The 27,559-nt window shown below is 41.2% G+C and overlaps 1 protein-coding gene across 2 annotated transcripts in view; it reads right to left on the reverse strand.

Moving 5' to 3' along the window:
• SLIT3 (slit guidance ligand 3) overlaps positions 1-27,559 on the reverse strand; it is a 796,526-nt gene that overhangs the window by 149,894 nt on the left and 619,073 nt on the right. For both annotated transcript variants that reach the window (XM_072630930.1, XM_072630932.1), the window contains 2 exons: positions 16,288-16,429; positions 5,811-5,882 (listed from right to left, as the gene is read on the reverse strand). In XM_072630930.1, the coding sequence (XP_072487031.1) occupies positions 5,811-5,882; positions 16,288-16,429 (214 nt within the window). The remainder of the gene's footprint in view (positions 1-5,810; positions 5,883-16,287; positions 16,430-27,559) is intronic.

A 27,559-nucleotide genomic window follows, 5' to 3' on the forward strand; every position in this document is an offset into this window, starting at 1 on the left:
CTGAGGTCGTAAAACCATAGAATCATTCATAAAATAGTAACATCGTTCCTAAAAGCAAGGTACTTGAGACGAGCAGAACTGCAGAGCTCATTTAGCACTTAACTCTCTTTGTGCAGCCAGGAAAACTTAGGCATTCATGACAGAGCAGGACCTAGAACCCAGATTTCTGGATTTCTGGCCCAGAACTCCTTATTAATCATCCCATAGCCCCATTTATTGAATAATGATTCTCCTCGTGACCCTCCCTCTTCTCACTCTCCACAAACCCTATGTACTATTCCCAAACCTCTCAGCTGCTTTCAGTTCCAGACCTGAATAATGCCTTGAGCAGCAACCCGCCTGAGCCAACTGAAATACCTTATTAGGTGGAATCTCTGGGCCATGGAAGGTGGGCAAATAAAATATGTTTTTAGCTATAAACACACATGCACCTGGAAGGAGCAGCAATTCTGAAATGAGTTTTGGAACTGTTGTGGCTTTTTATTTTAGTCTTTTATTTATTTATTTTTTTTTTAGCACCGTGAGCTGCAAAACCCGTCCAACAGTTTGAAAAACAAACAAAAGGAAAAAACAAACAAATAGGGAAACTGAGTCCCTCGCTTTCTGGGTGACAAGAGCACAGGAGAGATGATGTACCTTAGAAACTTTGTAACACTTGTCTGTGTGACTGGTACCAGGTCCTGGCAGAGAGTTTATTCTGTATTGCTGGAGGAGCATGGACTTGGGCCAGAGCCGTGCATCATAAAAAGGAACTCCTGGGGGTAAATGCTCCTTCTCCTGACACAGACTGGCAACTCATTAGTAACTTACAATTTTTTAGGGATTTGGTTCCATTAGCAAGAAGCTAAATGACCAGCCACACAGCTAGTGTGGGTCAATAGCAGCACTTAAATCATCTTGTTTCCAAATCCAGTCTTCTATCTACTACCTCATGTTGTTTCATGTTTAGAACAGTGCCTCGCACACAGTATGCACTTAATAAATACTTGTTGCTTTGCTTGACTTTCTCATAAAACACCAGAGCTAGAAGGGTACTTCAAGATTATCTAACCCAACCCTCTCATTTGACAGAGAAAACACACTAAGACTCAGAGATGTCAAGTAATATGCTCCAAATCACATAGCTAGTTACTTGGGTTTAGACCTCTAGGTCATATGACTCCCCATGTAATGCTCTTTCTCCCATTACTTAAGGACACTAAGCTCAATGAGGTTGTTCATCTTAGAACAAGCCTCTAGCACCTCTAACCTGGATTCCTACCAATGAATCTCTTCCTCAGATCTCTCCCCAAATAAGTCCATCCAATAGTATGCTACCAAATTTCCTTAAGCACACATTTCCTTGACCATGTCACTTCCCTCTTCTGTAAGACCCCATAGCTCTCTCTTAACTCTTCACAAACTGTCCCCAGCCTATCTATCCAGCCTCATTGGGCATTACTCCTCATCCCACACTCCGCAATGAAACTGGCCTTCTCTCTTCTCCTCATATACAACCCTCCTATTCTTCATCTCTGTGTTTTAGCATTGGCGACCCCCCACCCTTGCCCAAGCACCCCTACCCTGCCTGAAACACACTCCTTCCTCATCTCTAACTCACTGAATCTCTGTCTTCCTTTAAGATACATCTCAAACACTACCATCTACATGAAGCTTTCTTGATCCTCCCAACTGCTAGTATTCTCCCTTCCAAACTACCTTGTGTTTATTTTATATTTAAACTTATTCTGAAAATACATACACATACATAAATATAAAATTTAATTTTAAAAATTTAATATAAAATATAAAATAGAATGTAAGCTATTTGAGAGTTGGGTTATTTTTTTTTTATTCCCAGTGCTTGTATTTGTATCCTTAGCATAGGCTTGGCACATATTAGATGCGTAATAAATGCTTTCTGGTTGATTGGTTCCAGTTATGTCTACGAGCACCAGCTTCAGGTTTTGCTGACCCTTCACTAAAGGGGAGTTTTCATTTCTAGGAGTTACTTGTATTGAGAACTGGTGGAGGGACTGGGCTGCTAGGTAGAGACATGCAATATTTACAATGATACTTAAGAAAATCAATTTTCTTTGCTTGGGTGTGAATTAGGAAAGAAGATAGTTAGGATCTCCAAGGGTCAAAGAGATGGAGAGGGGAACACAGTGAGGAAATAACATCTTGAAAACACTCCTCAAAATAGTTTCTTCAAATGGGAATGACTAAAGCTCTTTGGTTCTCTTAAACAAGTACAGCTGGAGCCTGGGGATGGAGTCCCATCGAGCATGTTTTCTTTTCCTTTTTTTTAAAACCATGAAAAGTAGAGAACAACCAATTTCCCATCCCCCTCCTTGGGAGTCTCTAATTGGAAAGATACTGCACAGGTTCAAGCTTCTTAGCTACAGCTGTTCAGCTTATCCCTTTAGCCAGTGAGATCTCCACTAACAAATCCACAGATTGTATTTGCAAACTCACCAGCTTAAATTGAGATTTTCTTCAGCTCCCTCTTTTCATAGAAGAGTCCTAGGAAGTGAATGCACCAGGATTATCCTAGCCCTTCCTCCCTGAAGCATTAGCCTTTGGTATGATGGGCAAGCAAGTCATTATGGACAAAAGTTCACTTTTGTTCCCAGTGGCTGTGTCCTCACTGAACTGCCAAGTTGCATTTTGGATAGCCTGTTGTCTTTTTAATGCCTTTGGTTAGGATCGGCTGGCCCTGCATGGTCACCAGACACCTGGAATGCAAGTTAACTCTCCATAACTAGTATGGAAACTTCTTTCAGTCCTATGATAGGAGTTCACGTAAGACATGAACATTCAGTAAGCTCCTCTGGATGATGTTCCAGTGGCATGGATACATGATTTGAGGTCATGATGGTAAATAAGAATTGGAAAAGAAAGAGTTTCAAGGTTATTGAATCATAACATTTTAGAGCTAGAAGAGACCTTAGAGATAATTTAGTCTAACTCCCTGACTTCTATTCCATTCCCAATTCGACCAGCATTTATAGAGTGTCGTCAATGTTCCAGGTACCATGTTGAGAACTGGAGCTACAAAGAACAAAACAATCCATGACCTCAAGAAGTTTATACTCTATTGAATGTATAGATAAGAATATGAATGTCCAAAAGGATAGAATCACTTGCTCACAAGAGTTCCTTAGGTTCTTTCATACTGAGGATGATCTGGCCATGTGGATAGACTTATTAGACTTTCTCCAGTGTTGAATAGGAAGCAACACTGTCTTCTACTCTTCCCGTGGCTTGGGCTTCTATACCTTTCCTTAAAGAAGTCTTAGCTGAAGCTAGATTTGCTAGTGGGAGTAGGAAGGCAAGATTGTATTTATTAAGAGGAATTCTTTTCAAGGAGAAGGAACATAATGTGCCTCAGTCATGGTTTAGGTGAAGCTCATGCTTTTCCAGATAACATCCTGAGGAGTACTCATGAGGGCAGTGCAACAATCCCCAACTAGGATTTCCTCTAGGTTTTACTTTACTCTATTTATCAAGGTATTTGAGCGAAACTAAGGAAACTGAGGATGACAGAAACCACACTTGACATGAACTCGCATATCAGGAGTCAAGACAACCTGAATTCAAATCTAGCTTGATGTGTGACCTCGGGTGGGTCACTTAACCTTTGTTTGCCTCAGTTTCCTCAACTACAAAACTGAGATCATAATAGCACTTACCTCCCAGGGTTGCTGTGAGGATCAATTGAGATAATATTTGTAAAGTGCTTATCATAATGCCTGGCACATAGTAAGTGCTATGTAAATGTTAGCTATTATCTGAGGGCAAAACTTAATGCTATTCCGATAGTTGTGTTTAATTATAGGAGAAGTGAGAAGGCAGACACTTAACCTCTTTAGTGATCAAGTCCTTCCTATTCAGAAGAGATAAACAGATCTTCCTTGAGCATAAGCACAAAACATAATTCAGTTCACAGGCATTTCTACCTGCTTGTTTTCTGCCCCAGGGGAAGGTGGGAGGGAGGAAACAAAAGGAGTGAAACAAATGAAAACATCATCTTGATGAGCTTCAAAAAATGACCTTCTCCTTGGGCAAAGAAAGGAGGGAATCTCTAGCAAAATAAATTACATGTAAATGCTTTGCCTGGCAGTGCTCCTTAAGCCCTTTTGCACATAAAGGGAGCTTTAAATACATGTTGGCTGACCATCCATCTTGGTCTCCCTCTTAGTTTGAAGCCAACAGGATTTTCTATTTTCTTTCTGGGTCCTCAAGTGGTCAGTGGATTGTGCCTGCACAGTCAAGCCCCTAGGATTCAAGGTTATGCTCTATCACCATCATAGATCTTTACTGTTTCAACCAGTAACGTCCCTGACAGCAAGCCAGGATCTCAATCTCATTGTTCAATATTATGTCTGAAGTGGTAGAGACTGAAGCAGTAGAAGTATAACTACTACCACCTAGGAGGGATGATGGCGATACTGGCAATGATGAATGGATAGATAGCTGACATTTAGATAGCAGTTTAAGGTCAGCAAAGTTATTTACACATATTATCTCATGAGATCCTCATGAGACCCAACCCCATGAGAAAATTGTTACAGGAATTATTCTTTCCATTTGATGGATGAGCAATCTGAGGTTCAAAGAGTTTTACGTGACTAGACATGCTAGTGATACCTGGAGTAGTGATAAAATTGAATCATGACAATTATAATAATAATTGACATTTCTGTAGCATTTTAAGGGTTTAAAAGACTCTGCATGAATCTATGTGTATGTGTGTGTTTGTATACACACATACATGTACATATATATACATATACATTTACATGCACACATATTTGTTGTTGAATGGTTTTAATTGGGTCCAACTCTGTCACCCCTTTTGGGATTTTCTTGGCAAAGATACTGGAGTGGCTTGTCATTTCCTTCTCCAGCTCATTTTACAGAAGAGGAAACTGAGTCAAACAGGGTCACACAGCCAGTAAGTGTCTGAGGTTAGATTTGAACTTACAGAGAGGAGTCTTCCTGACTCCTGACCTGGTACTCTATCCACTGAGCCACCTAATTGTGTATCTCTCTCTCTCTCTCCTCACAAACATACACACATACACAGAAATGTGTATGTGTATGTGTATGTATTACCTCATCCTGTGCAAGGCACTTTGTATATACATTACATCATCTCACTATGTGTGATACTTGTAATAATCATATGAGAATGCTACTTTTAGACATTATTATTCCTTCTTTTACAGATAAAGAAATTGAGACTTAGCATAGTTGAGGCTTGCCTCTGGTAACACAGCTAAATAAGTGTCCAAGGTAGGAATTCAAACCTAGGCTCATGGTATGGTCCACCATGCCTTACTATCTCTCTAAGGAAAAATCATGATGGTAGTTTTGTAGTGGTCTGTGACAAGAGCATAGGTTTCTCTAAAGTTCTTGCTCTGGGTCTGTATAGTCAAATCCAAGTGACTAGGATATGTAAACATCTGGATAATTCAGGCCACAATGCCCCTTTCCCTTTTGCCTGAACACACCTTTTGTTTTCCAAATAATCTAAGTCTAATCAGACAAATTTTCAGGTTCCATATTCAATAAGTCCCACCCAAAGTCTTTCACAATCAGCACCCCTCCCTCCAGCACAAGACATCCCCTTTAAGCACCAGGATAACTAGGCCTGAATCTGAGCTAACAGGGCTATGCTTAGTCCTCCCACCCAGGCAGATCCCAGTCCCAACAACACGACACATCATCCCTAAACATGCTATCTCTAAAGGCAGAAGATGGGAGTAGACAATGAATCAGTACTCATTTCATTCCTCCCTGGAAGTTCAGGTACAGAAACTTACATTCTTTTTAGCTTCTTGTACTGAGTGAAGGCACCTGCAGGGATGGCTTTGATAGAGTTCTGTTCCAGGCGTCTGAAAAAAGAGACCAAAGCCAGTCAGTCAATCAATCAATTAATCAACAAAGAAGTGTATTGAGTGTATCGGACATCTACTACAAGCACATGACTTAGGGGATGCAGATGAAATCCTTGATCTCAAGAAGTTTATAATCTAGTTAAGCAGATGAAATTTATACATGTAAGACAGTTATGGAACAGAATAAGAGTACAGAACTTAGTGCTACGTTGTGTGGCACACGTTATAGTCATGATTCTGGGAAGGGGCAGGGTGGCAAGGACTAGAGTGATGAGATGAGGGAAGAGGTATGATAACAGGTGGGCCTTGAAGGATGGGGAACATAAGAAGAGTTGGCAGGAAAAGAGAGAGTCCTCTAGGTAGGAAGTCTCTCCCTCTCCCTCTCACACACACACACAAACATATACTATACACATGATAAGAATCATATTTTTTTCATATGGACCAGGGATTTCATTGTCGTAAGAAACTCCTTACACTAATACAGCTCTATACCACTCTGCCATCTTTCATCAATTTATAGTCTTAGAGAATTGCCCAGGGCACTGACAATTTAAACAACTTGCCCAGGGTCACACAGGCAGGTATATATGTTAGTTCTTCCTGTCTCAATTGCCCCGTCTCTAGTCAATATGCTGAATTGCCATTTAAATAAAAGAAGCTATCTGAAGTGAGTTTTTGTTTGCAAAACAAACTGAAAGGGGGAAATATCTTTCTTTAGGAAGCTGACTTTGTTTCTTATTCAGCAATGACACCACCTCACAGTAAAGAAGTTTCCATCAATAACCTCCTTGAAAATCCCAACAATTAATTGACTTGTTGTTATTGACATTGACTGAATGAATTGATGTTGCTGAATGAATGAGCTGAATTGCCCAGGTCCACCTTGTTGATTCAACTGACTCTCTAAGGGGTTGTGCATTGTCAGGAGAATCTATGGCCTCATTTGCAGAGGAATGGTCTAGGAGCTCTGGCTCTTCCATGACCCTCAGCATTTTGGGCCCAAGGAAGGCTGCCTTTGGGACCAGCCTATCTCTCCCCCAGGAGGCACTGGATTTTAATTCCAGCAAATAGCTATATTACCTATCTTGTACCAATACAGATTTCCAGAAAAGCCCAAGACACCAAGAAAAGGAATAAAAAGGAGAGATTCGGGACATGATTCCTCACCCATAAACCACCTTGCCAAGAATACACCAGCCAAACTGATGACTAGGATGTAGGTAAAGCCACTGATTGGTTGACTAATTTTGTTCACTCCTTTGTCTTGGCATTTGTCAAGATACAACCTAAATGCCTCCTAAGCTTTCCGCCTGATTTCCTGATTCGTTTTCCCATCTCCTGAGCTGATTTTTAAGATTAGATCACTTTATACCCAGGGCTCCTAGAGCTTGCTGCCTTGGTCTCTGGTAGCTTTGGGAGTGATGTACAGCTTATCATTAGAACAACCATCGAAGGTGGAGGTTAAAGTCATACTTTCTTTACCATCCCTGAACCAACTCAGTCTAGGAAGTGGCAGAAACCCTGGAGATCCAAGAGCTGTAGCTTTCTCAGATGGGAAGAAGCTGTGAAAAAAAATTCAAGATTTCTCATTTTCTCCATCCTACCATCTCTTAAAGGCCTTTGCTTTACCAAAAGCAGGCTCAGTGGGAAGGCAGCTAGGAGATCTAGGGAGGGAGCCTGCTTCCATTAGGGTTGATGGATGATGCTCTGGCCCAGACTAAGCACTGAGGATCCCATCCTAATCAATCTCACGTCTCATGATGGTGCAAATCTTTTCATCACCTCTTTATTTGGATCTTGTGTTCCCTAAACTCTCAGCATGGGGGTGGAGGAGGGAGGAAACACAAACTACTGAGGCGGGGAGTAGAGGAGGATCACACTTCCCCGTCTGCATATAACCATCTCCCATTCCTGGCAGTGATGAGACCATTTGTCTCAAAGAGTAATCCCCATGGCAGAGTGGGGGAGACAGTTGTATTAATTTGTGCCTCTGCTATCTCGTCTTCATTGGGGGAAGAAAGTATTTGTTACTCGGACTGCTAATGGAGCAGTTTGCCAGCAATTTTCCCATTTCAAACAACATCTCAGTCGCTAATGCGTAATGGTTTGTCAGGCCTACCCATAACACAGACAAATCACTTTCAAGGCAAAAGAAAGGGGGAGAAAAAAGGGAAAAAAGGGAGGGCAAGGCGGAGGAACATTAGTACTGATAATTCTTGGCTGTCGGATGAATAGAGTCTACAAATGAGAATGCCACGGTCTATTAACAGTGCCTTTGTGCCTTACTGAGAGGCGTCAGAAAGTGTCCTTTGTTGTATCTGTGGCTTCAGATCGACTGGATGGATGAGGTAAAGATGGAAGCCAGGTCTACCCAGAGTGGGCAGAGGGAGCTCGCCTTGGGGGTAACAGGGTCGGACGGAGGTACACAGCAAGGGCAGTAAACAGACAACACCTACAGAAGGTGTGAAAAAGAGTGAGATTACTTTGCAGACGTAGTCCTCTAAGGACTGTGTTGTTCCTTTGCAGAGGGGATTTGGTAGGACTTGCCCAGCTAATGTTGTTGTTGTTCGGGTATTCAGTGGTGTCCAATTCTTCATGACCATACTACTACTCATGGGGTTTTATTGGCAAAGATACTAGAGTGGTTTGTCATTTCCTTTTCCAGGGAATTAAGGCAAACAGGGTTAAGGGACTTGCCTAGGGTCACACAGCTGGTAGCTGAGGCCAGATGTGAACTGAGGTCTTCCTGACTCCAGCACTCTATCCACTGAGTCACCTAGCTACTTCCTACTCCAGCCAGTGCCTCCTGTCCTTAACTCCCCTAGGAGCTCTCAGCTGGGAGGGTACTGAAAAGACAAGTTTTCTTGTCTCTGAGCCATCTGCAAAGAGACGCAGGCACAGGAGCTACAACTTGTAAGCAGTATGATGAAGGAGAAAAGGCACTGGTCTAGGAGCCTGCGTACCAGTCCTGTCTCTGCTCTGACTAGCTGTGTGACCTTGGACAGTCACTTCTTTCTAGGGCTAGATTAGATAATCTACTGTATGATTTTATGATTCCTTTCTGTGCTGGAGTGACTGTTGATAAGAGGTACTAAGGATGACTCTCTCAGCCATAGTGCATGACTCCATCTGTCCAGCCCCACAGCAGTAAACAATTCAAGTCTGTCAAAGTCCTTTTCTTTCTTTGAGACTTGATTCAAATACTACCTCCTCCATGAAGCCTTCCACTAACTTGAGGTCACATGGCTATTGGTAGACCTGAAACTATCACCCAAGTCTCCTGATCCTGGCCCTGTATTCCTTCCACTCTCACTCTTCCATCCCTTAATACTTAAGTACCAAATTGTGTGGAAACAGACTATTCATTCAGTGGAGAAGGAATAAGGATTTCAAGCTTGATTTCCAAACCAAGTCCCCAGACCAGAACCTGCTAAGCCTGAGAAAGGTATCTGCAGCCAGTACCATTCACACAATCAAACATTAAGGATTTGTTTTTGCTTGTCATATGCAGACCCACAGAAAGGAGACCGCAAATGCTTAGTCTCTTAATTGTGCTTTAGTTTCAAGGCATGGTTGTGTCATTATGCCTATTAATCCCATGCTGACTGATGTTACCTCCTCTATGGTTGGGACCTCTTTCCTGATCTATCTAGGTAGGAATCACAAACAGCAGGCCTGCTTTCACTGCTGACCCTAGGAACTATGGTAGATGTGGGGTAGAATTGGAAATGGTTTGATATTTGCTCACAGGTTCTCCCCATACTAGTGACTCACCCTGCATCTTTTCCTCAGGAAAAATGACACCCCTGTCAATGGAGGGTCGTTTGATTAAGGTTTTTAGTCAGTCAGTACACATTTATTAAACACTTACTGTGTATTAGGCACTGTGTTAAACACTTTTGTGTAAGAGGTGGCTTTTCCCGTGAGGTTCTAACCTACACATACCACCCTACTTCAAAGGGATCAGCCACCACAGGCTAGGAAATGAACCAAAAGAAACATTCATTGAAGTAAAAACAGGTGGAGGAAGATAGAGGTATGAGGCTCTTTCTGGAAGGTAGATTTCATGCGAGCTGTCATATTTAGGGCTATGTCTGAAGCAAACAGCTGTTTTAGGTCTTCTGTTAACTGGTGTTCATGACTTTGTCTGTTGGCAAACATTCATCAGGCTGTGAGTTGATTTAATAAAAATAGTGAGAAAACAAACATACAAATCAAACAGGTGAGCATCTCCCCGCCCCATCGAAGATGAGAGCTTTTGAAGAGATTTTTAGGCATTTGTCCTCTGTATTGATCTACCCTAGCTCCTCTTGCACTCCCTTAATGAACTTTTAAGATGCAAACACATGACAGAGTACAAAGCATTTCTTGCAATAGTTAAGTCAACATCATTCTGTAGGCTCCAGCAAAGACATGTCTGATGTTTTTCAAAAATTGCTTGTAAGTTTGCTTCCCTTGTTGGCCATTCAAACAAGGTTTGGAAGCTCATCTTTTTTCTGGCTGAGCTGCTAGGATGTTAGCCATAATGAGCATTTGAGACACTCCTCTATAAGCCTTTCTCCACCTGCAACTCTCTTGCTGTTTCTAATTTAATTCAACATAATGCAATGCAATGCAATTTAGCAAGCTTTTATTAAGTGCTTACTATGTGCCAGGCCTCATGCTCCTAACCTAAGCCAAGGCCTTCTTAGGGAAGCGAAATGCAACCCAATCTGGAGGATGAGCAGTCAAATACCTTCCCAAAGTTGGCTGGACATCAGCTCTAGAAATTTGAAAGGTAGCATGGCGTGACGGATATAGCACTTTGGGTAAGGAAGACATGGGTTCAGATCTCACCCTCAGACACTTACTAGCTATGTGACCCTGGGCAAGTCACTTAATTTCTGGGCCTCAGTTTCCTAATCTATAAAATGAAAGGACTGAAGTTGATACCCTCTAACATCCCTTTTGGCTCTAAATTTATGATCTTATGAATGCAGGTTATGCTATCCAGGGTCTCTGGTTAGTACCGTGATGTCTGTCCTATGTCTCTGATAAAGGCTGCTTCCAAGGTTACTCCCCAGACACATGCCCCATTCCATTTTGGGTACAATCTAGTCCTAGTCTCATTTTTTTCTTCTCTTCAGCTTATGAGCTCCTGGTTCTGCAATGAATCTCAGTTGCATTAGTCACCCAAGGTTCTATGTTTATTCAACATCAAAAATGTGGAATGTATGTATTTCTAACATAAACCAGGCTCTTTAACAGCTGTCTGTAGTGTACATGGCAATGTCTACAGAGAACAGAGGCCCAGGAACCAAACCAAATTTGTTCTTCATATATATATATATATGAGCTTAGGGGCTAAAACACAGGGTATGTTTTCATATCCTAAAAAAACACACAGAGTCTGGGATGGAAACTTAGACTAAATCATTCTAATTTTAGAAAATGGGTATGTTCTATAGATGCATATATGTTAGGGTAGGAGTGTGAGGTAGATCACCTTAGTGAAATATTTTTATATAAAATCCTACACTAAGTCCTCTTTCCCCCAGGCCTACATGCTCACTCACTGTTGGGCAAAGTGTGTGTTGGCTTATGGGGGTGGGGAGGATGAGCAAGAAGAATGTTCTATGAAATCTGTATGTAAACTCCCCAAGCCAGGAGTCTTAGCTCAGAAAGCTACAGTCACTCATACAATTATCAGCTTATTGAGCCTGGGTAGGGAAAATCTATACTTTGGCTCATCTGGGCTCAAGATAGGGCTATCTTGGGTTCAACTCCAAAAGTTCTTCCCTCTTGAGAGTTCATGCATCTCCTCCCCTTCAACCTATATCTCCCAGAGTTGGCTCAAAACAACATTAATATCAATGTGTGTGTGTGTGTGTGTGTGTGTGTGTGTGTTACAGTGGTAGCCCAAATGCTTCCAGGGTGTCCTTTACTATGGAAGAAGATATTGATCTTCCTCTTTTTCCACATATAATGTATGGGGGGAAAGATTCAAGGTCTTTCAAAATTCAAGGTGGATGGGTTTTTCTGCCTCTGGGAACACCTTCTGTGAGGGAAGTCCATTCAAGGCCATTCTCTACAATAAAGTTGAAGTTGAATCTGGTTTTTCCTAGATGCGCCTATAGATAAAATGGTGTGATTTGAAGAGTGAAAGAAAAGCCCACCTGTACAAAAAAAAATCTGTCCCATATTCAAGAGCTTGAATAGGGATCATTAACCTTTTTTATGTCCTGGATCTCTTTGGCAGTCTGATAAAACCTATGTACTCTTTCTCAGAATAATGATTTTAAATATAATATATATGGACTTACAAAGGAACCAATTACATGAAATACAATTAACAAAATATTTTTTAAAAAGAATTTCACAGACCTCAGGTTAAGAATCCCTATGCTAGAGTATTTGATAGCTATCATAAAAGATTCATTTCTTTGCATCAAATATTGTTCTCATTCTTTTAAAAAGGAAAGGTTAAGCAAAGATTAAGTCCTTAAGACCTTCACATGATTTAGTTTTCAGCTCTTTCCTCTTGATAGGAGGGGATAAAGTATCATGAGAACACTGCCATCACTTGAATCAATACGTACTTTAGCCACTTTTTCTCTATAGTCTTCCCATCTGATTTGAGAGTATTACCCTTTTCCCCATGGTAAAGGAGTCTGATTACCACCTAACTCCCTCTTTGCCTAGAATCCTGCAAACACTGCAAACTGGACCTTCACATGGGAGATCACAGAAGCATTTGAGTCTGTGGTAGTTCCCAGAATCATCTCTTCTGGACTGGGATCTAGTTCAGAGAAGTGACAGTGAGGGACATTGATGGCAGCTCATTTCCAAAGAAAATCTGCAGTGAGACTCACTGTGTGTTCCACGAAAAGAAGGATAGTTAAAGGAACTGGCTCCAGAGAGAACTGAAAATGCTTCAATTTCAATTAGTCTTTGAATCAATTTCATTTCACTTGAAATGCTAAGACGTACAGGTCCAGTACCTGTGCTGAATGAGGATGATATGAGAGTTCTATAAAAGTGAAAAGGAAGGGGGAAGGAACCCACAGTATGATAGCAAACATTCTCAGGGGAAAAATCAGGGAGGTTTCTATGAAGTCATTAAGGAATATACCAGAGGCTGTGGACAAGTGGTAAGATATGGGGCAGGTTTTCAAATTTTTCTCCTCTGTCTTGTTTAGATGAAGAAAACTTCCCTGATTCTATTCTAGGGACTGTGCTATTTCTTTTCCTTTGTCATCTCTGTTAACTCACCCTCTTCCCATCTTCTTCCTTTCCATCTGCTTTTTACTTACTAATTTAGGGTACCCCTTTTCTTTTCACTTTTAGAGAACTCAAATCATCTTATCTCAGATACTGGGCCTATACATACTTTGCATGTTTTGATAACAATGAATAAATCTTTAGTGACAATGTTACCCTGAAAAACAAACTTTCTTTCTCTCTTTCTTCCTTCCTTCCTCTTTCTTTCTTTCTTCCTTTCTTTCTTTTTCTTTCTTTCTTTCTTTCTTCCTTTCTTTCTTTCTTTCTTCCTTCCTCCTTCTTTCTTTCTTTCATTCTCTCTCTCTCCTCGCCCCCCTTTTTTCTCCTGTGCCATCTTCCTTTATCCTACCACTCTCCAATCGTAGAAAACATTTCTTCCTTCTCTATATGCCTCAATTTACTACCTCCACATACAACTAATAAAATAAGTAAATTGAAACAAGAGATGTGAAGCCCTAGGTAATTAACTCATTTGATGACTGGTCCCTAAATGATCAAGAATTAACTTGGTTCCATTTCAGCTTATGTTATAATGCTGATCAGCTAGAAAAAAATGAGACTCCCACTCCATTATGCTTGCTGGAAGCTGTGCCTCATCTAAAATGAGACAAAGAGAGAAGAGCCAAGAACTATCGACTGCCAAAGCAGCGGCATGTAGAAAATGATTTAATCACACACCTATGCTCTGACTGACTGAATGAAAGGCTAAAGAATTGTTCTCCCCCACCCATGGGAGTTGATGAATCTTCAGGTAGCGGGCAATTAACGAGGAAGGCAAAGTTTTCCAAAGGATCGCTCATCTGAGAGGTTGGAGCTGATGGCAACAGAGGTCCAAGAACACCTGAGTCCCACAGGTGTGTGACTTAAACTCAGCCTGCCATTTTTGGATTGGCCTTTTGTTGGATGTTCCTCCATACCAACAATTAGTTGCATTAGCCCTGCTAGAAAAAGATCAAAGGCTTGGAGAGAAACAATGTCATTCTTATCTGCTTTTGAACTGGAAAGAGAGTGAAGTTCAGGCATTGTTGTTAGAGGTACTAAGAATGACTTCATCAATGTAGGGAACTCCTGGTGTGAAAACTCCCTCCATTGCCACAGAAAGGCAACTCAGCTGCAGCTTATAGATTCAGGGAGTCAACTGGGGACACTGAGAGGTTAAGTGTATTGCTCAGGGCCACAAAGCTACAACGTGTAAGAGTCAGGACTTGGACCCAGGTCTTTACTCCAAGAGAATGACTATTTTCCATTAAGTTATATTGTGTCTCTTGGACTAATTCATATAATCTTAGAATTAGACAATAACTTAAGAGGCCACATTGTTCTCCCCTGTTTAAAGAATTCATCTTTTCAAAATATCCCTGGCAGATGGCCATCCATCCTCTACTTAAATTCTTCCAGTGCCTAACAGCTCATTATCTCCTAAGGCAATCCATTCAATTGTTGACTCTGAAAAATCCAATGTCCAACTATTCTAGAGGGGTCTGACTAGTACAGAGCATTGTGGGACTCTTACTTCCCACTTTCTAGGCAATATAACAACCCAAATCAACTAGATATATTTTCAATTTTATCTCCCACAGGTCATAGCTATACACATAAGCCTAACCCTCAATAAAGCCCTAAGCCAGTAACAACAGGGATCCATATCAAGCAAGGTGGGTGGGCAGGTCAATCAGAAAAAGTCATGGCAGAAATTTTCAGAAAAATGATTCCTGGGTTGGGGGCCGATGGCTACAGCACGACTTTCCTCAGACTGGCTTCTTAAAACAGACTCCGTGGTTGTGGAATCAGGCCAAGGGAAGTAACATGGTTGCCAAAGTGAAATAATAAACAAATAGCCTAGGGAGAGCTGAATGAAGTGGGATAGAGAGAAGAGGGATGATCTGGGGCTTCTAAAAGGCGACAGTACTGTAATAAGAATTCTATCCTGAACTAATTAGTGCCCAGAAAAAAAATTGTTAGCCCTGGGAGGGTCAATGCTACAAAGGACAGAAAGAGGGCATAGAAAAGAAGATTAAATAACTAGAAAGAAGAAGGCAGCGGTGGGAGAAAGGGAGAGAAATGGGGAGAATGAGGAAAAAAGGAATGGGGACTGACAAAGGGCAGAATAAGAGGAGGAAGGAAAAGGGAAAGAACGAGAAAGATAAAGAGATGGAGATGGGGAAGAGAGAGAGAGATAAAGAGAAAGAGAGATAGATAGAGAGATAGAGATAGAGAGAGAGAGAGAGAGAGAGAGAGAGAGAGAGAGGACTAGGATTAGAGGGAGGTTAAATACTATTTACGGAGAGTTCACCAAAGGAAATCCCTGAGAAATACTTGATTGGTTGCTGTCCTTAGTTCTTGAAGACACCAAAATCATATCACTATGTTAGAGTCAAGTTATAGTGTATCGAACTGTGGTCGATTAGACTAAGGCTGAGGCATAATGGATGATCTTATAGAACTGAGGAAGCTGAGGAAAAGATGAATAACTACAGAAGGAACCAAAGATTACCAGCCCCTCTAATGAAAGATGGAAAGGGGCATGGGTAGAGTCCAGGAGCTGCAGTTTGAAGGGTGCCCACCCAAAGTCTCTAAAGGAATTGTCAAACCTGGCTTTGGACACTCATCTGAGAGCAAAGTTAGGAAACAAGGAAATCATTGTTAAAAAGGTGAAAAAAATCTAACAGATTTTGCAATTGATACAATGCACTCAGTCCAGAGTTTCACAGTGAGCAGTTTTTATGATATGGGGAGAATGCACCAAAGTAAGTTACACTTACATACATATTTTTCACAGGAAACTAGAAAACAGGTATATACACATATACATACACTTGTGTCTATGTATACATAAGTTCTCACACACACACACATAGGTACATGAACTTTTAAAAATTTCTTTGCCTCTAGTACAGCAATGAAAGTCTTACTTCAAATGAAATCAGCAGGAGTTCAATCTTCCCCTCTATCAGAGAGGTGGTGGCAGAGAATAAGCCGTAAGACCCATTAGTGAAAAATAATAGAGATGACAGCAAAAACACATTCCCATTGTCCCAATCTATCAACTGTTAACAGCCCCAATCTCCTGATGCCCCTTGGAGATATGCTTGAGGAAGAGACGATCAGGACCTGAGCGACCATGAACACAGGGACTTACATTTCCACGATGCCCTCTGGCAAGTTGGCAGGGATTTCTGTCAAGCCTTTTCCTCGACAATCCACAATATTGTTGCTACAGGTACATGCGGATGGGCAGGATATTGAATTGACGCTGCAGGATGGAGGCTCTGAATGGGGGCCTGTGGGACCAAAGAAGGAAAATTGAATCAACAAGAATCTGGGTCTTCTGGTCCTCATCCCAAGCTTCCCCTCAAGGTGGCATGGATCACTTAAGCCCCAAAGAAGAACTGGGCAGTGAATTATCTGGATAATTGTTGCCAATTTTCCGCTTCAGAGAACCTACAGAGTCACAGCTGCCACAGACTCTATATTCAGCAAGTGGGAGACATTCTAGAGTTTGGCCCTGACCCGAGCCCCTTTCCATAGCGTTCCTTCTGCTTTGTTACCCCATTATCCTTCTGTTTCAGAGGAAAAGGGGGCCTTGGGGTTAAACTAGAATAAAAAGTTGACAGTAGAATCTAAAGCCGACATAATGAGACAGTGTTTATAGACTGCCAAACATCTGGAGGACCAGTGAAGAACTCAAAATATCTTAATCAGTTAGTTTTTACGAAGCCAAACCTCTGTATAATTAGAAATATTTGGATGATGGGCTGGGTTTTCCAATTTTCATTTGGATAGCTGGTGTTAGATGGAGAAACAAGTGAAGTTTAAGTGAATCTCAAGGTTAGATTGTAAACAGGAAAGTACTTAGGCAACTTTTAATGGCAGGAAATCCTAGAATCGACAACCTAAATTCTAGTAGGAGGTAGGAAGAAAATAAGCATTATTTTCCACAGTTTTGCCTTGATGTGCTTTAGTCACAGCCGAAATCAAACTGGACTACTCATCATCTCCTGAAAGTTGTACACACTTTCTCACTGCTACTCCTTTACACATACTGCTCTTTAACTCTGAAATGCCTTTCCTCTCCGATCCCAAATTTACTGACATAATTTGTTTTGTTGGTCAGTTGTTTCATTTGTATCTGACTCTTCGTGATCCTATTTTCTTGGGTTTTCTTGGCAAAGATACTTTAGTGGTTTGCCATTGCCTCTTCCAGCTCATTTTACAGAAGAGGAAACTAAGACAAATAGGGTTAGCTGTCTTGCCAAGGGTCACACAATGAGTAAATGTCTGTGGCTGGATTTGAGTTCAGGTCTTCCTGACTTCAGATCTGATGCTCTATCTACTACTCATCCTTTAAGAATCAGTTTAAATGATACCTCCTCCACAAAGCCTCCCTTGGATCCTTGATTGGAAGTAATTTCTCCCTCACTTAATTGCTTCTCCTCTTGCACATTTATCAAAATCTAATTTTACATTGTATTTGTCAATTGTGCTGTCTTTCCCCTGTCAGACTGCAGGATTCTTGAGGGTAGGGACTGCGTCTGATTTCTTATTTATTTCCTATTTATTTATTCTTATTATTTATCAGGGTTCTCAGCCCTGAACATATTTTGTTGTTCTTTCTTAAGAATGAACTGAATAAATGAAACATTAATGCCTTTTCTACCTGGAGCCTTTCTGACTCAACTGTCAATAGAGCTACCCTCAGTGACATGAAAGGCATTTTGGAATTTCTTAGGATTCAGGTATCCCTTCATTCCAAGGGATAGAGAAAACAGTGGCAAGAATAACAAAAAAACCACATTGAATATTATAACCCTAGACACTGGAGTCTTCCCTGTCCCTCTGCTTTGTATGTTTTAGTGGATGTCAAGTTAGAACCAAAGCCAAGTGATAAAAGCCACAAAAAGCTTTTTTAGAAAGCCAGATCTGGGAAACATTGGAAACCCCTGAAGAAACTCAACATTCATAGAGCAGATAAAAATTTTAATCTCTCTTTCCATTTCTACCATCAAATCCTCGTCCAAGAAGATTTTTTCAGGAGTTTTCAAGACATAGTCTTTGTTCTCTTACTCATTTTTTTAATGTGAGCTAAAAATCTTTAAAATGTAGTCAGTTTCCCAGTAATAAACTGCCTGTGAATTGGGAAATTTATGGCCTCCAAAGCAAACCAGACCTAAACCTGCTCTTCTCATCCCTGATCCCCCAGCAGGGCCTCACTACACCCCAGTCACATTCATCCACAGATGGTTTAGTTGAATTTCTTTCCAGCCTCTACCTTGCTGAAGGAAGGATATCAGGCAGGGTAAAACCCAGCCCAGTCCCATAGACAATTATGTTGGCAGTTTCACAATTTAGAACCTGAGGGTAGAACCTCTCAGGTCACAGATTAAACAGAAAATATAGGAAAATTCTTCAAGGAAGGAAAATACATATACATTTTGGTTTAGATTCAATTCACCACAAAGATTTAGAAGTTTAGGGGAATTTGGAGTTGCAGCTGGTTTGGAGCACAGAGCCAAAGTACCCTATGGCAGATCCTCATTTGGACTCTTAAGAGGGAGCCTTTTACTATCCCTGTGGAAATCTCCTCACGTCAGAGTGTGTTCACTCCACAGGTCCTTGGACTGATATCTGAAACTTAATGTGGGCTGCTTAATATGACAACAGGAGCCCTGCCCCAGCAAATGCCAACAGCAATTAGCATACAGACCCTGGGGCAACGTGCAATAACTGCCACTCAATCAGAGACCCCTGTACACTTCACCACCCCCTACACAGACACATACAAAACATACACCTCTCCCATCATTATTAACTAACTTGAATGTTTGCTGAGGAACTTGTGCCCATAGGAATGAGGACCTCAAAGTCATATAATACCTACTTTTACTGACCACCAGGAGAGCCTAGTAAGACATAATGGAAAAGCTCTGTTGGATTGGAGAAATAAGGGACATAAGAAGCTAGAATTGAGCCATTACCCTAAAGATGGAAGAAATATCAGACATATTTCTAAATGGGGACAGTTTAGCAGTTTCTGAAAGAATACTTCAGATAGTCACTTTTCCTGGTTATTGGAAGCATCCTCTCCTTCCACCATTTGGAGATTTAAAAAAAAGCCTGTCGGGGGTAAGTGGCTTCCATCCTATCTGCACACATCAGAGACATGCACTGTTCCTGGGCACGAATGTCAGGATTTTGAAATGCAGATGGCTCTACCAACAGAAACTGCCAGTGACTGGTCTTCTGCATCAAGGGGTGAATTCTCCTGACAAAAGCAAAGGAGAATTGCAGCAAAACCCATGCCTCTTGTTTGAGAAATGTCATGAATTCCACAGAGAATTGGTGTCTGTGCACTTGAATTTCTATCAGTTCAAACAGATTGAAGCCGATGGTCATCTTTCTTTTGATCTGCCAATATTATTTGGATAGAATGTGTCAGAAAATGGGAGAGACAATGTGTGCTCAGGCTGATATTGGAGGCAGGAGGTGCTGAAATGGACTTTAAAAAAAAAACACACAAAAAAAACCTGGTCCTTCCAACTTTCTCCCTGCAGCTAATTCTCTGCAAAGTAAAATTGAATTGGTACTAAAGCCTTTCTTGGGGGTAGCTGTGTTTTTCCACAGAGTCCTAGTGGCTTTGTGTGTGTGAAATATACATTTCATGTTTCAAGCAGCACTGTCCAATATGAAGAAAAAATCATTTTTAAATTCACTGATTTTGTTACTACCTGCACCTTACATTAAAATAATAGTTAAAAACTTAGCTTCCCCCAATATCCTAGGCTGCTGTTAATTTGGCACTTGCATACAATGAAGCTATTATCTACTTTCTTCAGTAGGACACTTCAGGGTTAAGCTGAAATTCTGTCCATTTCGCCAGGAAAAATTCTGCCCCAGTCAGTACCACAGGCAGTGAGAACCTGCTCCTTGACAAGGCTTTTATACTTAGAAACCACTGTGGTCATAAAGGACATGGTGGAAGGGAACTTCAGAGGTATTTATTCCAATCCAACCCCAAGTATTTGGGAATATCATTGATAACATGGCAGATAAGTGGTATTCTTCTGTTTAAAGACTTCCAGTAATGGAGAACTCTCAACTTCTGCAGCCTGTCCTTTCCATTTCCAGACAGCCCTCTTGGGAAATTCTGTGCCTCTATTTATGTGAAATGTGCTTTGCCATAATTTCTAGCCATTGGTTCAAATTCTACCCTCTGTGGCCAAGCAAGATTAGCTAAATCTGTGTGTGTGTGTGCGCGTGTGTGTCCTCTCTCTCTCTCTCTCTCTCTCTCTCTCTCTCTCTCTCTCTCTCACCACCTCTTCAAATATTTAAAGAATGGCTGTTATCTCTCATCCCTTTCTTACCCTTCTACAGTTCTTTTAACTGGTTCTCACATGCTTTGAATCCTGTTGAGGTCCTTGTCTCCCTCCTTTGGCCATTACATAGCTTGTCACAGGCCATTCTAAAATGTGATGTCTGTTCCTGGGACTGACACTATAAGTATGGTCTGACCATGATTCAGCAAAGAAGTACTACTATTTCCTCTACTCTGAAAACTATGCAGTTGGGTTAGGGGGTGCCATGCCCCTGGGATCTGGAAAATCCACATAAATGTTTTTGGTCTTCCCTTCGTAGCAGAGAAAAAGTCTGAATTTTTTTCTTTTTCTTTTATGGGGTGTTTACAGTACCTTATTGTAAAATTTGGCTTAAGTATTTGGCCACAGGCTCTGTGCCATCTACTGGCCTTCTTGTGTCATCTGAGGCTTCTTCAAAGCTCCCCCAAAATTCCCATTTAATTTCTTATGCCAACCCATGATATATGAAAGTTGTGATGTGGAAGGGACAACTGAACTTCTATTTTATGGCATTAAGATCCCACTAGCTTTTTAAATTTTTTTGCCTTCATCACCCTGGTGATTCATACTAAGCTTATAGCCAATTAAAACTCTAATCTGGTCTTTTTTTGACATTATGTACCTTTTAGCCATGTCTCCCTTCTCTTATATTTGTACAGTTGATTCTTTTGACCCAAGCATAGGCTTTTACATTTATCCTTATTAGGTTCATCTTGTTAGTTTCAGTCCACTGATAGCATGTTGAGTTTTTTTTAGCACCATAATTCTTTCATCCAGGGTATTAGATTATCTCTCCTCGCTTTGTAGTTGTGCTCCGTAATATGACAAAGTACAATTGCAATTTAGAGGTCTGTGTCATCTGCAAATTTCATCCACACACCATCTCTGGCTTCATCTGAATCACTCATAGATTTGAGGAGACCTTTCCCCTTTGCTTTTTGCCTCAGGGAAACTGACTTCTTTGGTGTCCCAGAAGCATATTTCAAATGGGTGGTCACTCAGTGGTATGGTACAGCTCCCTGGTGATGATCCTGAGAACAGGCTCATTTAAGTGAGAGTTTCCCATTTCATGACAAGATATGACTGGTTGAATTAGATGTTCCCAGAAAGGAAGAAGGGTTCTCTCCATTCCCTGAAGCTTCTCTCAGTGAGGTGTAGTAGAAAATCAGTGGACCCAGAGTCAGGGAATCTGAGTTCAAATTCCAGCTCTGCCATTTAGTAGCTGTCTACTGTCTTACAGAGTCTCAGTTTCCTCATCTGGAAAATAGGGAAAAGATGAGCTCTACCTAATTAATATATATGTAAAGTGGTTGGCATACCTTCAAGCACTATTTAAACATGATCTATTCCTGTTACTAATAATAAGGATGAAATAAGATAATTATGTAAAGTGCTTTATAATCATACAATTGCGACATAAATGTGAGCAGAATGGGCTTGAGGAAATGAGTATCACTGGTGGACCAGGTGCTATTGCTTAAAGATTAGCTTCAGGTGCTGAGAGGGCAGGCTGAGAAGGCAGGTGGAGAGGTGTCTGGAGGCTAAAGGGAAACTGTAGAGTTCTGTGGAGCTCCCTCTGGGACAACCCCCCACCCCCCACCCCCCACTGTAACCATATAACCCCTTGATCTCATGTAACCCTCCTCTCAACATCTTGGGCCCTGCCTCGTCATAGCTCCCACTCCCGCCTGTGGGTGGCTAGAGGGAGAAAGGAAATTTCTAAGCAGGACAAAGAAGCACTCTGTGGTTCTCTTCCAGGTGGTGACCCACCCCAGAGTTATTCTTCAAGGGGAAGTAGGAAAAGATCTGCCTTCCTCCCTGACATGTTGCAGAGCCGCAGGGCAGAATAAGCATCAAAGCTCCTGAGCAAAGTCTTTTATCCAGAGAGAGAGAAAAAAAAAGATTCCCACACTCCTTTGGAGGAAAAGTGCAAAGCAAAAGGAATCAACTGCCTGGTAAGCCCATTCCACATGTGTATCCATTTCTTCATCATCTCTCATTAATCTACCATATCCTTCTGTGACCCAGCTTTGTAGGACTCTTTTCTCCCCATGTCCCCCCAACTCAAAAGCTTCCCTCAACAAGTGCTGCAACTACCAGACATTGTCAGTACTGAGAACACTTGTGATCTTTCTAAAGACTTCCTTTTGTACATCTCTGTGTGTCTATGACTATCTATTCTTAAGTTCTTCATTTTTTAATGAGCACCCAAGATACTTGGTCTTGGGAGTTTTTTCCAAGGATCTAAACACCACCCCTCCACCCCACCATGTCTAGAACCCTCTGACCATCCCCTGATTACGTGGATGGGGTCAGGATATCCATAGAGAGTACCTGTCACTCTGCCATGGGCTAAGTCCCCTAGCACCTCTGGATGAGTTCTGAAATCATATTATAACATAAAGAAAAGTGGGGCAAAACATTCTTTCTCCTAGAAGCAGCTATGCCTTTCCTGGCCTCCTGCTCAAACTCTGATAGCCCTGGCACAATATCCTGAGAATAGAGAACAGTCTAGAGAGAAGAGGCAGCTGGGGTTTTCCATGGGAACGGCTTACTCCTGATAATCAGAGGGAATTACTCCCAGGCCAAATGAGCATTTGAACTGGGGAAAGATGACAGGGGATGGTTTCCAGATCAAACCTCTCAATTTGGAAAGTCATCTCGGGCATCTCACTAGGTAGCGCCTCTGGAATGCTAACTCCACGATCCTACTCTATTTTTCTCTATTTTGGCAATGAAGTAGACCCAGCTGTGGGCTAGGAAACGACCCCTTCCTACGCTTCCACCTCATTTTCCACCCTGCAAAATGGGAAAAATAATCCAAACTGATCCTAAAGAGTATTGTGTGCATGTGTGTGTGAGTGTATGTGTATGTGTGCTTTGAATCAAGCTGAGGAGCAATGCATGCTTATCTAGTTTAATTGGGAATAGGAATTTCAATCATAAAGTATGAGCCAGAAGGGACCTTAGACATAGATTGTTAGGATATAGGAGATGGAATGTAAAAGCTGAAGGGACCCTTAGGGAGTATCTTATTATGATATAGCTAGGTGGTAGATGGGATGGATTCTGAACCTACAGTTAGTTAGATCTGTGTTTGAATATTACTTCAGACACTAACTAGTTGTGTGAACTTCTGTCTGCCTCAGTTTCCTCATTTGTAAAATTAGGATAATAATAGCATCCACTTCACAAGACTGTTGTGAAGATCAAATTATATATATATATATACACACACACACATATGTGTATATATATTCATACACATGTATATATGTGTATGTGTATTTATATCTATCTATTGTAAACCTTAAAATGCTATCTAAATATAATATCCTCTTATTTAATGTAGGAGGAAAATAAGACCTGGAGAAATGAACTGCCCAAAGACTTCGGGGTAGGCACCATAGCCATCTCAAATGGACCTCAATGGCATTTACACCCAGGGTTACACATAGCCCTGTCGTCTGGCGCTATCCGAGCAGGAAGGTGACCTCAGAGATCATTTGGCCCAATACTTTCAATTTGAGAAGAGGAAACTGAGAGCCACAGATGGGATTCAGGAAGATCTGAGCTCCAATCCGGCCTCAGACACTTACTAGCCATGTGCTCTAAACAAGTCACTTAACCCTTTTTTGCTTCAGTTTCCTTATCTGTCAGGTGAGCTGGAAAAGGAAGTAGCAAACTATTCTAGCATCTTTGCCAAGAAAATGCCAAATGGGGTCACAAAGAGTCAGACATGACTGAATAATGACAACAAAGCTGGAGTAGAACTCAAATCTCTTGGTTCCTAGACAACTTTAAGTCTGAGTTTACAGATGGCTGAGTGGACAAAAATGTCCTTGGCAACCCAAAAGACAGGAGGAGTAGACGGCACCAAACAGTCTAGACGCTGGCTGAGTATCTAAGCTCTATGTGACTCACGGCCACAGAGTCATTGAATAGAAGACCTGGAAAGGTCCTTGGATCATTGTCTGATGGTCCCATCTTTTCACTTTGCAGACCAGGATGACTGAACCCTTTTGTTGCATTATAACTCACTTTCTTTATTTCCTTGTTTTCAAACCTCATATTGCAGTGTGCCCAGAGTGGAGAAATCTATAGGACCCATGCGTGTGCAGAAATAAATTAATTCCTGTTTTCAAATTAAGCATCCCCATTGGCCTCTGGCCTTTCGAAAGCCGACAACGGATTGCAGTGACAATGGCGCAGGAGCAATTATGGAAAGAATATAAATGAATATGATTTAAATGCCAGAGGCATTATAAGTTTGGAAATGGCTAAATAAACCTAATAATCTCTTTCTTGTGATGTCCCATTATAGCGCATTAATTAAAATCTACCAAAGAGGCTGTGCCTAGTCAAGGTTCACCTTCTTAATTCTTTTCAGCCTTAGTATCTGGTCTCAGAAAAAAAATGAAGTACACACCAGGACATCACCTATTCTATTTCTATCAATCAATTAATCAATCAACAGGTACTTACTGGGTACCTAGTATAGGCTAGGTCCATGTCTAGGGGCATGTAAAAATTATATGATAAGTCCCTTTTCACAAGGAACTTAAACTAAGTCAGGGAGACAAGGTAAGACAAATACATATAAAAAAAGAATTAAAAATATAAGGTGGTTTTTGGTAAGTGCCAAAACTGATCATCATGCTAACTCCATGGATTTAGAGCCAGAAGTAACCTTAGGTCATCTAGCCTAATCTCGTAATTTTACAGATGAGTAAATTTTGCCCTTCTCTCCCCAACCCTGAATCAAGTGACTGGCCAAAAGTGATCTAATGGATCTTGGATTTGAACTCAGGTCATTTGATTAAAAAATCCAGTATTCTTTCCATTGCTTAATATTGATAATAAGGACTATACAAATCTAGAGGAGGAAAAGAACATGGAATTTTAAAGCTATGAGGGACTATAGGGATAATATAGTTCAATATCTCATTTATATCTAAGCAATCAAAAATGCTGAAGGTACAAGTGACCTAAAAGCCTGGCCAAGAACATGGGAGTCTTGACCTTATATTTTTAAACTATTACTATGGGAAAAACAGATTGGAACTCTCCTGGAATAAAGTTTCCAAGAAACCCTATACATGGTCCCCATTTACTCCCTTTAGGTAGGTTTCTACCCCAATCATTTAGGATACATAATGAAAGGACTTGTAGGACAAATAACATTAGAGTTAGTCATCAAGATATTGTCTATTTCCATGTACATTTGACAGGAGAAGCCCCCTCCTCAATGGTAGGTTTAGGGGTGGTCCTTCCAAAGGGCAGAACCTTCCAAGGTTCCTTCCAGTCCTAGAGTCTTAAGTTCCATCGTTAACTAAGAAAAATTAGCAAAGAGTTTCCTTTAACTTCATCTGAAGGAAGCCGAACATAGGGGTGAGGAGGACGGGCAAGGAACACCTGAACAACTGCAAAAACTCCCTTAAAAAAGGAAGCGTCTGAGACAACCTTTCCGACAGCCCCCAATCACCTCCCCTGAGAACAAAAAATAAGTACCTTTAAATGGGAGGTTGCACTTGACAAGGGGACTGGAATTAAAGTGAAGTGCTCTGCGAGCAAATTTCTAGGTTGACTAGAGATAAGAAACTCACATTCTGGGCTTCTGAGGAGAAGAGGTCAGTCACCAACCAACTGCTGGATTGAATTCAAAGAGATAAGAAGAACACAGAGAGGGGAGGGCCCTGCCAGACTGAGCAAGATAAAGCTTTCTCCCTATCTACTGAGTAATGTGTGAGGTGAATTTCTCATTACCATGTAAGGGCTCAGGGTGGTTCATTTTGCTGCAGCGATGAGGGTTCCAGAGACAAAACGACACTCCTGGGATGGCTTAATTGACTCTCCCAGCTCCCATCCCCTTGGCCTATCAGATGCCCGTGACAGAACAGAATGAACTTTCCCAGAGAAGTTCTGTTCTTGCTTTTCCAAAAGGAAATCTTCCCTACTGAAATGTTAGTGGAGCTGTAACAACATGGAACTTTTGTGGCTCTGAAGGCTTAAAAAAAAATCCAAGAAATCTAAACCCTTAGCCTCTTGTGGTCCATTACCATTAAGGCCGATAATGCTGTCTTCACCCAATCTACCATAGCTGCCAGTGACTTTGACCTGTACTCAGAGCTGTCACTGGATTTTTAACATAGTTCTATGTCATAGCCCAGGTCTCCTATTTTCACTTGCATGCTCATTCTTCACCTTTTTATGCCAATCCATTTCCATCACTCTTAAAAGGCAATGAGAGAATTGTAAATCTTTGGTCTATATAAAAAGTACCAAGATGTCACATTGCTTAATTTAGAAATCTTGGGATGGTTCTGTAGGTGATAAAGTGGGTATTACTTAAATGTGGCCTGCAGCTGAGAAGAGGTAGGATTATACCCTCCTGGAATCTGGGGTCTTAGAACTTAATTCTCATGCGCTAAAGAGTCACCTGGCTTAGTTATCAAGGGGCTATATGGAGAAGCTGATGAGCTGGTAAGGTTAATTACTATGAGTAAGGAAGGTAATTATAAAGCTCATATCCAGACATCATCATCACCACGCCAAGACATCTGCAAAAGGAGGAATGCTCATGTTGGAGACTTAGGAGAGTGTTTCTTATTCTGGTCTGGGGACTGTCCCCACCATCTTTCCCTGTGACCTGGGGGCAGTGACATAGGATGCTCTGATAGAAAAGCTGCGCGACTGACAGCACGGCGTTCATCTGCTTGTGCTGCATTAAATTTGGCACACTACCATAATGATGTGTTTTAACATTCTCTCTAATTAGTTTTTCTCACTAGCCCTTGTATGGTTTCTGCACTGTATAATTATTTCTTTCACTGGCACTTATGTAGATATTGTACCCTTTACCTAATAATTACTGTAATTATAGTGACTATATCTGAATTTGATGCCTGTGTGATAAAAAGGTTTTATTATATGTGCTTGATGGGTAGTTATTTCTATGTGGGTGTGGGAATTACTAGTGTCTACAGGAATTTATTTAGCTGGTGCTCTGAGAAATGCTAAAATCTCTTTAGAGATGAGATGTTTGATGAAGCTGATGGC

Source organism: Notamacropus eugenii, chromosome 1 (genome assembly GCF_028372415.1).
Source record: "Notamacropus eugenii isolate mMacEug1 chromosome 1, mMacEug1.pri_v2, whole genome shotgun sequence".
NCBI classification, from domain to species: Eukaryota; Metazoa; Chordata; class Mammalia; order Diprotodontia; family Macropodidae; genus Notamacropus; species Notamacropus eugenii.